A 13,303-nucleotide genomic window follows, 5' to 3' on the forward strand; every position below is an offset into this window, starting at 1 on the left:
CTGCATGCTAGGCTTTGTGGCAGAAGAAAGAACAGCAACGATAATGGTGGCAGTCCTAAGAGCAGTGATAGTTTCTTCATCTGTAACATGAGATAATAATGATACTCACCTTCTAAGTTGCTGTAAGGATTAAATGAGACCTTATACATAAAGGACCTAACATATAGGAAGTGCTTAATGAATATTATCCATAATAATAACTATTATTATTAGGGGTGCCATTTATGAGGATGTTGAGGTTTCCCTCTGTGGAGTGGGAGGCACAAGGAGGTATGGAGAGGGCGGGGGGAGTGGGCTGTGACTCAGAACTCTCTGGGATTCTCCTCTTTCAACAGTAAGTTGCCCTAACAGCAGGAGTGGAGTGAGTACTTGCCTCTTGGTCAATTTTGCCCTCATTTTGGGTCCCCTGCACCTGGGCACCTGACTCAGAGTCCAGTCTGGGCTGACCTCTCCTCTGGAATGGCTGCATCCATCTGTGACCCCACTGGTGCTGAGCAGAACTCAGCTGTACTGGTTTGTGGGGTCTTCTCAGAAGCTGCAGGTTTTTCTTACACACACTTTCTGGAGTGCCATGATGTTTCCAACAACTGAGAGAGCCCCTGGCCAGCCCGGTATTTCCGGGCCATACTCTGTTTCTAGGGCCTCCCCATCTGAGCAACACCTGGCCCTGACTCTCAGGGTCTCCTCCTTGACAACCCTCCCCTCCCCAACCCCATCCATTTTGTCATCAATGCCCCCTCCTTGCACTCTTCCCGGCCTGAGGAGGTCAGGGAATCCTATCACTTCTGGTCAGAATCTGGAGCCATCACCTGCTTCTTGGGTGTCTTCACACACACCTTTCCCAAGCTCTGGAGCCTGGGTGCTCAGAGGAGAGATGACTGGGGCAGGGCTGGGTGCTGAGGGCCCACTCCCAGGAAGCAAATTGCAAAGGCAGCTTTGGCCCAACCTCTGTGCGGGCCTTCCTTTCTCCCTTCTTCCTTCCTTCCTTCCTTCCTCCCCCTTCCCTTCCCTTCCTTTCCTTTTCCTTCCCTTCCCTTCTTCTCTCAAACAGCTATATTGAGATATAATTAACATACCACAAAATCCACCCACTTAAAGTGTACAAGTCAATGGTTTTTAGTGTATGTTCAGAATTGTGCAACTGTCCCTATAGTCTAATCTTAGAACAGTTCATCACCCCACAAGAAACCCCGTTAGCAGTCATTCCCCATCCCCCTCCCACCCCAGGCGACCACTGATCTCCTGTCTTGTGCTGGCATTTCTTTGTGAAGCCACTGTACAGAGTGAAGGCAGGGCCCCAGGTACTGAGCTGGAAAGACCCCTCCCTTGGACCAGGCTTTCGGCAAGCAGAATCTCAGAATTACAGTCATCCCTTCCAACTTGCTTTAGTGCTGGAAAGGTCACCCGCCCACCCTCCTCACTTACCCAGGGAGGGATAGGAGGCCCAGAGAGAGGAAGAAGTCTGCCCAAGGTCAGGCAGTGATTGGGAACACAGCTCCTGCCTGGACTACCCACCTTTTTTCCAGCACGCCAAGCCTTCCCACAGCTGCTGCTTATTCGTAGGCCTCCCCTAGCCATTCTTATAACCTAGTACCTCAGTTTCTCGGTCTGTAAAATGGGAATGATAATATCTACTGCACATGTTGTTGTGAGAATTAAATGAAATCAAAGGCAATCTTGTATGTAAAGTGTTTAGTCCAATGTTTGGGACATAGCTGTCCCTTAGCAGATCCAAGCTAAATCGAATTAATGTCCTACCCTGGCATTCCAGACCCTGTACATGCCAGTTGTTTGGGATGGGTGGAGGTTTTCCCCTCCCCACTGAAATGAGGAACGGAAGCCACTGAAACTATGGAAATCCTAGTCATTTCTTCCCCATCACCTGGAAGCCGGTGACGTTGGCAGGGCAGGCAGAAGGTTGAGACTTGTCGTGATGACTAAGAACCCCGAGCTGTGGGAGTCTGGTTAATCAACAGCGTCAAAACTTCCCTTGGCTGTTTGCAAACAAGGGCCACCCTCAGAGGAGGAAGACCAGAGTCAGGGGGAGAGGCCCCGGGGCTGCCGCAGCACCTCGCTGAGTGACGGTGGCAGTGCCAAGCGGCTGGCGGGGTGGTCATGAACTATAGCTGCAGTTCCCTGGGAACACACGGCTTCCATTGCCTGGCTGCTGCTTCTGCACACCCTGCTTCCCCCCAACCCCCAGCCTTCCCCGGGAACTGAAAGCTGACTGCAGATGCCAGACTCCTCTTGAAGAAGTCTCTTCCCCAGAATGACTGATGGACTTATTGCAAGAAGCCAGAAGGAAGTGTCAGGCTGGTGTCAGAGCTTAGTAATGCTGATGGCCCCCAACAGAATCTTCCCGGGCCGGAGATGTTCCTCCTGGGAAGGTGTCAGGGGGCCTAAAAAGCAGACAGGGAGGGGGTTCGCTGACTCAGTGCGCTCAGCCCCGCCCCGCCTAGCCCAACAGACAGAAACACAGCAAAGCAACCAAACACTCTCTTCCCTTGACAGCCAGGGCTTAGATGTCTTTTTATATGTCTCATGCCTCACAGGGGAACCAGCCGGGGTAAGAATTCCATATCTAAGAGAAAAACTGTAAATTAGTACGAAAAGTAGTTCTCAAAAATTCTGCCAGTGACAGTGTAAAGTATAAATTTGGTGCAGCCCTTCCTGATGACAATCTGGCAACATGTTTAGAAAGCGTAAAAAAAAAAAAAAAAAAAGAATGCTCAGACTATTCAGAAAGATGTGTATGAAATTAACAACCCCACTCTCATCCCCGCCCCTCCCAGGGAATGAACAGGCTGTGTGTGAGAAAGCGGGGTGACGTCGCAGCAATGTTATTTATAAAACTGCAAAAATGGGAGCTACTCACGATCTGACCCCATGGAATGGCCAGCTCAGTTGGGGCAGACCTGTTCAGTGGAATACCATGCAGCCATTTAAAATAATTAGTCTTTTCATGTCATTTCTGCTGAGCGCTGCTGGGTGTGTCCCCTGACACTGGGACCCCAACGCTGAATGGGACCTGAAGTTCCCGTCTGGGGCCTGAAGTTCAGAAAAGTACAGGCCGTAGTAGGAAAAAGTAACTCATAAAATGCTTATTATATGATTTTAAGTGAGAAAAAAACAAAGTAGAACATTCTATGCGCTCTGCCTCCCACTGTAATTGCAGCTGGTGTCTGTGGAACGCTGTCTGTGTGCCAGATGCTGGGCTATGGGTATCCCGTGTCTGCTCTTCAGTTCTCACAATAAGCCAATGGGGTAGGCTTTAGTACTACTCCATGGACACAGGAGGAAACTGAGGCACAGAGGAAATTACTGAGCCAGGGTTCAAACCCAGGAACTCCCTGGCTCCAAAACCCATTTTTAACCATTGCTACACACTATCTTTCTTTAATAGAGAAATAATGTCTGCTCAAAGTCAAGTATCAAAAATAAAATCTGGGCCAATGACAATAAGGGTGGTAGGATTGGGGGCTTTTTCCACTCTTGGTTTCTACTACATTTGTACAGGAAAAAAAAAAAGTCAATAAAACCAATCCAGACACCTAGAATTCGCAGCAGATGGGAAGAAATGAATGGAGAAGTTGAAAAAAAAGTGAGGACGAGTTAATAATGCATGCCTTGGCTTAGAACGTGGAGATAGAATGATTTAGGAGCAAGAAATGAAGTTGGGAGAGGTAGGGTGCTAGAGCCCAGGCGTTTGTGGATGGTCTTCAGGAAAAGTGACTCAGAGAAGGAGGGGTGGGGGCAACATTATCTCCCCCTGCCATTCTTGCTAAATCTTTTTATCACCTAGTGCTTAAATACACAACTCCCTCAGTGTTTGCATTCCTCTCATTTCTTAGAGTACAGGAAATGACAAAGGGGGAAAAAACCCTGTTTGCTTTCCACCCTGGAGCACTGGGAGAGGGTTATCTCTGCCAAATTCTTTCTCAGGTCATAAGAGGTTTTAGGTTCCCCTTACCAAGAGCCTGGAAGCACCCCTGAGTCCAATCTCCCTGGCCAATGCAGAAAGGAGTCACTGTCTAGAGATTTGAAAGCAAGGTGGTTTTATTGGGGAGAGGGTTGCCTTGGTTCCCTGCAGAGACCTTTGGAAATGGGAGAACCATTTTCCCTGTCAACACAGCTTTTAGAAAGTAGGCACCTTTGGGTAGGGACGGGGAGGGAAAGAGGGAGCTGAAAGGGGAGAGGGGAGAGAAAGGTATCATTTGTTCAAATAGCTATTGAGCACCTAGTGCCTGTAGGAGCTGAGTCTGTAGTAGCCGAGAATGACAGGAACTTACAGTCCAGCCAAGGGCTGTCCAAGACCCCACCCTTCATGTCCACTGAGGAGGGTGGCTTCCTGAGAGCTAGCAGGTGGGAGCCAAGAGCCAGCCCACCCACTATGCTCAGAGGTTGAATGCCCAAGTTCTGCAGCTAGGGGTCAAATTCATGCTTGCAGGGCAGGGTGCAGAGCCCCTGCCTGCCCCTCCACGGGATCCTTCCCAGCTGTTTCTGCACCATCCATGATGGACTATTTCAGGGGTGTTGGAAGACGTGGACTCTAATCGAGTCAGGATGACTTAATATGTGACTCTTAAGTCCAGAATCATGCAAGGATACACACTTTTCACAACTGCAGGATACTCCTTACTGACCACATAGAAACAATTGCTTAAGGATGCATCTCTTACCTCCTTTTGATAAGAGCTATCATTAATTTACACAAGAAAATCTGTTTGGATATGTTTAATGTGCCCTGTTCTTCCCCTCTGAATTATACCTGATCTATTTCTTTACTCAGTGAAACAATAGGTGATATCAGACACTGCAGAGGCCTTCCCGGTGATCCAGTCAGGAAAGGGCCCCTCGCTCAAGGAGCTGATGATGTAGACAGGGGAGGTCATTACAATCCAGTGGGGAGGGGGCTGCAGGCGGATGAGCAGCTGGGGGACTGTGGAGCCTGGGAGGGTCAAGGGAAGTGACCTCTGTGCTTGAAGGACTTGAAGGAAAAGCAGGAGTCAGCCAGGTAAAGGTGAGGGGAGGCAGGTGGAAGCGGGATAAAGGCAAGAGGACTTCTAGGCAGGAGAACAACATAGTAAAGGCCTAGAGGTGATCGAATCTCAAGTTAAATCATTAAAACTGGAAAATCATGTAAGTCTTACGTATGTTTTACTCTGGGTTACTCTTGAGAATCAGATCAAACAAAATCCAGCTTTTTGCTTCCTCTGGGCAGAACCCTTGGGCACTTGGCTACCGGCAAATTCTCCACTTTCCCTGTGACCAGAGGATAGCTGGCAGTCTCCATACAAGCCATCAGTGAAGTTTTTAAGATAGGAATGACCTTGAAGCTGTTGGTATGTAGTGCCTGGTGACCTTCCTTGTGCATTCTTGAACTAAATTCTAACAATCAGAAGGTAATTTATTTTTACACTTCCAGTCAGAGTGTTGCTAGAATTCTGCAAATGCCTCCTCCTAATATCTCACTTTTCTTTTTCCTTCACTGGTGTTTTGATCTTAATAAATTCTTGCACCTATGTACATATGGTAATACTATATGTTTGTGTGTCATAGATCTACACACACACCTATTGGTTTCATATCTCAGCTCTATCACACACTGAGTTTATGAATGAACTTTCAGAGGCTGTTTCCTGAAAGATGGGGCTATGATGATGCTTAGTTTGTAGGGTGTTCAGGGTTAAATGGAATCTTGTTTATAAAGAGCTCAGAGCAGTGCCTGGCACGGTGTTAGCTTTGAATAAATGGTAGCTATTATGTGCATGGAAAAAAAAAAAAAGACTGTCCTAAAATGTTGGCAGCATTTATCTCTGGTGGGTGGGATTATGGTTACAATGAACATCTATTACTTTTGTAATCAGACGAAAAGAACAACAAATATTATTATTAATTTAAAAATCTGTCTTTGGCTTTGTTGGAAGAAACCTGCAGTTGTCGGTGTACCAGTGTCAAGTAAGACAAGGCCTCCAGTGTTATACCAGGACTTTTGAAGTCCTACGCCACCTCTACCTCCAATCAAACAATAGGGACTATAACAAAGGGAGAGACTTGGTCATGAATCTAGAGAAATTTCGACCTCATCCAATCTTGCAGTCTGGAGGGCAGGCAGGGGGATTCAGAGAAGATAACTCAAATTATGGCCTTCTTTCCCATTGGGAGGGTTATCCATGGTTCTTAGCTAGAAACCTCTAACTCTCCAGGGAACCATTCCAGGAGAGTGACATTTATCCTCTAATGGGCCTTCACTTAGGCATCTCAATTAGGAAATAAAACACATACTAGCCCACTTCCAGTAGGGGGGCTGCGAGTGTCCTGGCCTAGCATCCAGAATAATCTGTGGCCCAGAACCCTAGCTCTGTCTCTGGTTGAGATTCTTGACCACCAGCCCAGTATCTGGGCAGCAGCAGGAGATAGAAAGTCCTGGAGCTACATGACCCCCTTCAGTCCCTTTTTCTCCTCCTGGGCCAAGCATGACGGGCAGAGTACCCACCCTCCTCAGATTATCTGCGGAACCATCAGCCTGCACTGGGCTGCTTTCTTTCTCCTCCTTCCGCACCCTGGAGGGGGAATCTTGCTACTGACTCGGGAGTAAAATGCTGCCTCTGTTTGGGAGACAAAGAACAGAGTGGCTCCTCGGGGTCAGCTGCCTCTCCTTGGCTGGCTCCCTGGCCTCCCCCAGGCATCTAGTATGAGGGCCTTTGGGCTCTACCCTGGGAGCTGCTGCGCTCCAAACTGTTTTCACTGGAGCTTAAAGGAATATTTTACCTTAAAAAATCCCAAGCAGTTTTTTTTGGCTCTGGAAGATATTAACTTCCCCGGGGGGAGGTGAGGGCCATGGGGGTGCCGTGGCTGGGGAGGCAGCCAGGCTTCTGTATTCCTCCTCCTAGAACTAGTGAGAGCAGGTGTGTGAAAACATGTGATAACGTGTGAAAATGCATGTGTGTGCACACTAATGAGAGTGTAAGAGCATGCATGAAACTGTGTATTGGTGTGTAAAAGAATGTGTATACTAGAGTGTGAGACAAGAAGTCGCAGGGCATGTGAAAGACTGAGCGTGTGGAAGTGTATGCGTGTACTAAGCGCGTGTGACATATTTGTGGGAAAGCATGTGGGAAAGCCTGTACACAATACGATAATGTGAGTGCGTGTGTGAATGTGAAAGTGTATACGTGTACTAGCTAGAGTGTGTAAGAGTGTGTGTGCAAGCGTGTGCTAGTGTCAAGAAAACGTGTAGTAGAGTTTGTGTGTGAAGGGCAGTGAGGACGCACAGGTAAGCGTATGTGTGAGTACTAACTAGTGCATGTGAAAGTTTTGTACTAGGGTTTGAGGATGTGACTATTAGAGAACATAAGTTTAAGTGCAAAAGTACGTATGTACGAACTAGTATGGGAATGTGTCCATGTGTATTAACGACAGCATGTGTGAAGGACGTGTGCACTCTTGTGTGAGAGTCTGTGCATGGAAGCATGAACACGTATGACATGCGTGGGCCCTGGTGGGCGAGCGTGCACGTGTGTATTAGCATATATGGATTGAAGGGAGCCAAGACACCCAGGGTACGGTCTGGGCGGAGCATGGGCGGTTGTGGAGTGGGCAGCACCGCGTGTGTAAGTGCGCGCGTGAGAGTGTGCAGGAGCGCGCGCACCGCCGCCATCGCCCCCTGCTGGGTCGAAGCCGGTTGCCATGGGAACGCGCCGCGGCCCGAGTTAATCATTTCCTGTGGAAAGTGTGCGGGAGGGGCAGAGCGGGGCGGGCCGAGGAGGCAGCGGCGTGGAGCTGCCTCCTGCCGGCTGGCCGGGCCGAGCCCCCGGCGCTGCAGCTACGCCGGGATCCTGCCTCCGCCAGGCGGGTGAGTCGGGGGCCGGTACCAGCGGACGAGCTGGGGGTGGGCTGGGCGCTCGGGATCCTCCCGGCCCACTGTTCGGGGCGCCGTGTCTGGGCCCACCCAGCCCGCGGGACCCCCTGATCGGACCCGCCGAGGGGCGCAGGGAGGGCCGGGCCCCGGAGACTCAGCCCTCCGCGGTTCCCTGCCGCCTCCCTCGCAGTGCAGCCGGAGCCTAGGACCTTGTCCAGAACAAGGTGGCAGCCACGTCCCCTGTGGTTGGAGCAGCCTCGGGACCCCCGTTCCGATTTCATTGGCCCGGAAAGGAAGACCCTACCGGGAACCGCATGTCCGTCAGGGAGGCCCCCTCCCCTTGCGGAGGTTCCCCCCTGCACCCAGGGCTCCCTTGAAGGCTGCAGTTTCAGGCCCTCCCACCATGTACATCCCCTGGGCAGTCCGCTTTCCCCCTTGCAGGGCCGGGGGTGCTGTGGGCCAACCCGGAGGTGAGGAAGGAGGGCCTGGGCAGGTGCCTTTCTGGGCAGTGGGGTAACTGAATGATTGACAGCGGCTGCCTGGGGGATCCCAGAAGGGAGGAAGAGCCAGAAGCCACCTCCTTTAACCCCCAGTTGTGAGTTAGAGCAGAACTCTGGTGCAGTGAAGGGCCTGGTGCTGGGAGATTAGGAAGCTGTTTAAATACCCGAGTACTCCTCCAACCTCCAACACTGGTGTCTCAAGGTTGTGGGTAGTGGCCCCCCTGGCCTGTCCTATGCCCCAGCTCTACCACTGTTTGAGGCCGGGTGAGCACCTCTCCTTGCCCAGGTGTATTGCCAATGCCCTTGATAAAGTAGCTGTCTCCTTGACCAGGGAGAGTCCTTTGCAAGGAATGCATTCTCAGAATGGGGCCCTGTGTTTGCAGTGACTGGACTTGAGGAAGGTAGGGTGATGAGTTCTGCCGTCCTTATGGGCTCTAGGGAGCAGAGGTTTTGAACTTTGAGTTGTCCTGGGAAACCCGGGATGTGTGACTGTGTGCAAGGGAGATACCAGCTCCTGTCCAACTCCCTGACCTCCCTGATCTCCCAGGGAGACCAAGCCCTCCCCAGCAGCAGTCTCTGGGCAGTTGTCAAGTCTGTCCGTCAATCATTGCAATATTCCTGGTCTGGGGGCAAGGGGGCTGCAGCTTTGCTGCTATGGCCTGAATCCCAAGAGGTAGTGCCCCTCTCTTGAAACCAGTCTCTCTGCATTCACCCACCCCTGGTGAGAGATCACTGAAAAATGAAATTGTTGAGGTCTTTGTATATGCTAGTATTGTTCTGAACACTTTATATATGCATTGTCTCATCCTTATACCAACCCCACAAGGTACAGTTCTCCCCAATTTCAGAGGGAGATAATGAGGCACAGAGAGGCAAAGTAATTCTCTCAAGGTCACACATCTAGTAAGTGGCAGAGCCGGGTTCTGAACCAGCTTTTGGTCACAGCCACTCCAATACAGTGTCCCCATTGCCCTATCCCACGAGTCCTACGTTGGTAGCAGCTATAGCCTTGCGCTTACTTGAGTCCTTGATAATTTTGACCGTCACACTCCCCTCTGCTAAATTCAGCTGCTTTTTCCTCTTCAGGATCTTGCATACACCCTTCCTCTTTCTTCCTGATATAATCCTGGCTGTCTCCCTGACTTCCCTTCCAGAAATTCACAGAAATATTGTCTCTTCCTGTCCCTGCTCCTCAGACTTAGCTGATCTCCTTCAACGTCTTTTCCCTCAGCCGTGGAATTGACCTTGAATGCCCTGCCTGGCATGCAGGTGGAGTCCATCTCTCTCTCCCTCCGTGCCCATCGGGCAGCTGGTCATCAGGCTTGTGTGCACATCTCTGTGCCAAATAGCCTGGAGGAGAGGACGTCTGTCTGCTCCCCTTGGTTCCTTCCACTCCACACTTGTCCACCTCCAGTTCCTCAGTGGAGTCGGCCCAATATTTGGATTAACCTCCGCCCCATTCTTTGGCCCACAGTCCTGCTGCTGTCCCAGTGAGACTGCACCCAGGAGCCTCCTCTTCCAAGTTATCTTCCTCAGTCAAGGAAGGCAAAGACCATGAGTCCCTAGACAGGAGCCTGGCATTCTTCCAGGGCTCAGCTCCGTGAACATTGGTCACCAGATCTTCGGGCCACCTGTCCCTGCACTCTTACTTTTTGCCTCTCGATGCATCAATCATTCCTTTCCCTCTGTTGACCCAGCATGCTCCAATATCTCCTGAACACCACGTCCTCTTAGTTCATCCTCCCCTTCCCATCGTAGCCAAACTTCCCAAAGAGAAGGAAGTGGCGACTTCCTGTAGCTCCCACCCACCCCTTGGTTTGCCCTCTGTCTTGCTCCCCAGACATTCTCCCTTAAAGAGACCTCAGGAGCTTTCTCTCAGTTTGACCTCTCTGGCATGGTTCATTCACTGGTCACCTCAGAGGACTCTACACCTGTCTGGCTTTCCTTCTTCTCCAGCTTTCTTTCTCACCAGGAGTGAACTCTGTCCTCCCTGGTTGCCTCTCGTCTTGCACAACCTTTGGTGATTGCATCCTCCCCGGTGAAATAATGGCCTCCCAGCTCTGAGTCTCCATCTCTAGCCCTATTCTCTTCCATACTTTTCAGCCTAAGCCTTGGCGTGCGTTGATTTCAGGACATTGAACCAACAAGCGTTTGCTGAGTGTTTGGTGTGAGTGTAGCTGCAACTCCAGGCTGGGTGCTGTGGGCTTCAAAGATGAACATTCTGTGAGCTCCGCCCTGGGGAACCATAGAGGGTCAGGGGAGATGGACGCCATTCAAATAGATATCGTTACTGCCTGGTGGAAAGCAGTCAGTGAAATGAAGGATGGAGAAAGTGGTCTTCAGTCCAGGTAGTGCCATTAGGAAGTCCTTGGGTACCTACAATTCCATTTTGAAACCCAAAGCAAGCTTCATGTTGCCTTTCTGAGATGACTTGGCTTCTTCTGTAAATTGCATCACTGTCCGAGTCTGGGACTATAGCTTGGTCACCTTAAATGCCTTCAAAGCTGCTTTGCACACATAGGTGCTCATAAAGATTTGTGTACTGAATGCTGGAAATCTGTTATGTTCATTTGCTCAGTTTATAAGGGACCTATGGGCTTTCCATCCAGACCACCCCCATTTTCCCACAGCTGCTGGTGCTTCCCTGTAGCCTGTTTGTGAACATTTTTTGAAGTATTTACCTTCCTCCTCACAGGGAGCTTTGAGGACACATTTCTCCTGATCAAAGAGGACCCCTGGCAGGTGCTTGGCACACAGCAGGCACTGGATAAATAATAATTAAATGAAGAATTTAATTTGTATCTCAACTCCTAGCCGATTGCCTGCCATGTTGTAGGAACAGAGTGAAAGCTAGTTGGAATCCATGAATGAGCTAACTTTAAGAGAATCTGATATATGTGGGGCTGTGACCTGGCATGTCTGCAAGCTGCCAGGCTCCAACTGGATGGACAGATGTGGGGTTTCTACATCTTGCTGCAGACACACCTTATCAGCTCCTTGCGCACTTCTGAGCCTCCCTACTCGATAACAAGCATCCTGAAATGGTGCAGGCCCGTTTCTTCCCTTGAGACTCGGGGTCCTTGGGGGACTTTGGAGTTGGCACACACCCTCTAGATGGCGGGCTCCCATCTGCCCCCGTGCGGGCCACCGGTCTTCAGTCTCATTTCCCCGTGCTCTCTCCGCAGGCTGCCCGGCCCTGGGAGGAAGCTGCTGAGCCCCAGGCCATGGTCCAGTCTCGCCGGACCTGGAACCTGGGAGCCACGCCCTCGCTGCGAGGCCTGTGGAGAGTGGGCCGGGCCCCGGAGCCCGAGCCGGGGATGGCTCGCCCCGCCCCAGCCAGCCCTGCCGCCCGCCCTTTCCCACACACCGGCCCGGGGAGGTTGAGAACTGGTGAGTCCGCATTTTTAAAATGCCTCTTTATTTCTCTTCCTTCCTCCAGATACCAGAGATGAGAGCGAGGTTTCTCGCAAGTTCCTAGGCTCAGTCAGAGCTGTCAGGTAAATTACAGGGTCCGGCAGCCCGCCGAGCGGGGCGTGGAGGCAGGGCGTCAATCTCTCTGGGCTGCTGCCCTGCGCTGTCTGTACAGAGAAGTCGCGGACGCTGAGTTAAACTTTAACGCAGTCCCTAAAGCAGGGGGAGACCGCCTCCAACAGCCACGCTGTCCCAGCCCAGCCAGGTCGCGGTAGCTCCGCGGTCCGCTGGTCCTTGGCGGAGTACTCGGGGTTTCCCTCGGTTCCTTCCCGCAGCTGGTAAACAAGGTAGGTGAAGTGGCTGCCTGGCGCCCTGCGCGCCACTGACACTTGATCCCGCCTGGGCTGGCCCGCGGATGGCGGGAGGAGTGGACTGAGGCACTCCGGAGGGAGGCCTGGCGGGGTTTGGGTGCTGTACGCCCAGTGTTAGGTGCCATCCAGGGCGGCTTCTGTGGAGGCCCCGACAGCAGGTGGGCAGTGAAGGAGTCCCAGAGTCTGGGCCCCCTGCTATCCCCCTGGGGAAGCTGTCAACACCAGCTCTCCTTTCTGGGTCATGTCCCCTGGTACCTCCAACATCAAGAAGTGAGCGGTAACTCTGATTCTGGGTTAGGGCTAGATTGTCTGGCTTGTCAGGGCTGGGAGCTGCTCTTGACCCTCTTCCAAGTTGGACTTGGGCAGGTCATCCTGGAAGTGTCAGGAGAGAGAGATGTCTTCAGGCAAGAGGCCTTTAGGTGTTTGCTGTCTTTTGATCTTGAGGTACAGGGTGAAGGGTTTAGATTACCAGCCTGTGGGAGTAGCAGAATCCCTCCAGGCCATCAGGTCCAAGCCCCTCAATGTACAGAAGGGGAAACTGAGGCCCAGAGCAAAACACAGCAAACTCCTGTTGGGTTCCCTCTCTCCTACCACATTTGTGCCGTCAGTGGCAGCCAGAGTGATGCCCTCCAAGGTCTCTCTGCAGGGGACAGTGAGGCTGGGATGACCCTGGAGGCCTCCAGAAAAAGCTTGTGCTTTGGGGTCAAGTAGCCCCAGTTGTCTGGAAGGGGCTGAAGATGGTCTCTATTCCACAAGCGTGTCCTAAGGATTACATATGGAATATGAACAAGCATGGCTTTTCTGGTGAAGGAAGGAAGGAGGGAAAGGAGGGAGGGAGGAAGGAAGGGAAGAAAGGAGGGAGGGAGGAAGGAAGGAGCAAAAAACAAAAACACGTTCACTTGAAAAACGAAAACCCAAAAACCTGAAACCAAAAACACAGAAAAGTAAAACAGGAAAATAAAAATCACCTACAGGCGTACCTTGGAGATATTGCAGGTTTGGTTCCAGACCACTGCAGTAAAGTGAGTAGTATTGCAATAAAGTGAGTCATAATTTTTTGACTGGTGGAGGGTCTTACCTTCAATTTGTAAAAAAACACAATATCTGGAGTGCAATAAAGTGAATAGCAATAAAACAATGCCTATATAAGCAAGTCACTA

General features: G+C 51.1%; 1 protein-coding gene across 11 annotated transcripts in view; it reads left to right on the forward strand.

Moving 5' to 3' along the window:
• The window catches only part of KIFC3 (kinesin family member C3), a 63,020-nt gene that overhangs the window by 20,046 nt on the left and 29,671 nt on the right, over positions 1 to 13,303 (forward strand). For 6 of the 11 annotated variants that reach the window (XM_019754534.2, XM_019754527.2, XM_019754518.2 and 3 more), the window contains exon 2: positions 11,547 to 11,751. In XM_019754534.2, the coding sequence (XP_019610093.2) occupies positions 11,547 to 11,751 (205 nt within the window). Of the gene's footprint in view, positions 1 to 7,658; positions 7,856 to 11,546; positions 11,752 to 13,303 lie in introns of those variants that run through there. The other 5 variants (XR_012490164.1, XM_019754561.2, XM_019754554.2 and 2 more) reach the window with 4 other exon arrangements.

Source organism: Rhinolophus sinicus, linkage group LG11 (genome assembly GCF_036562045.2).
Source record: "Rhinolophus sinicus isolate RSC01 linkage group LG11, ASM3656204v1, whole genome shotgun sequence".
Taxonomy (NCBI): domain Eukaryota; kingdom Metazoa; phylum Chordata; class Mammalia; order Chiroptera; family Rhinolophidae; genus Rhinolophus; species Rhinolophus sinicus.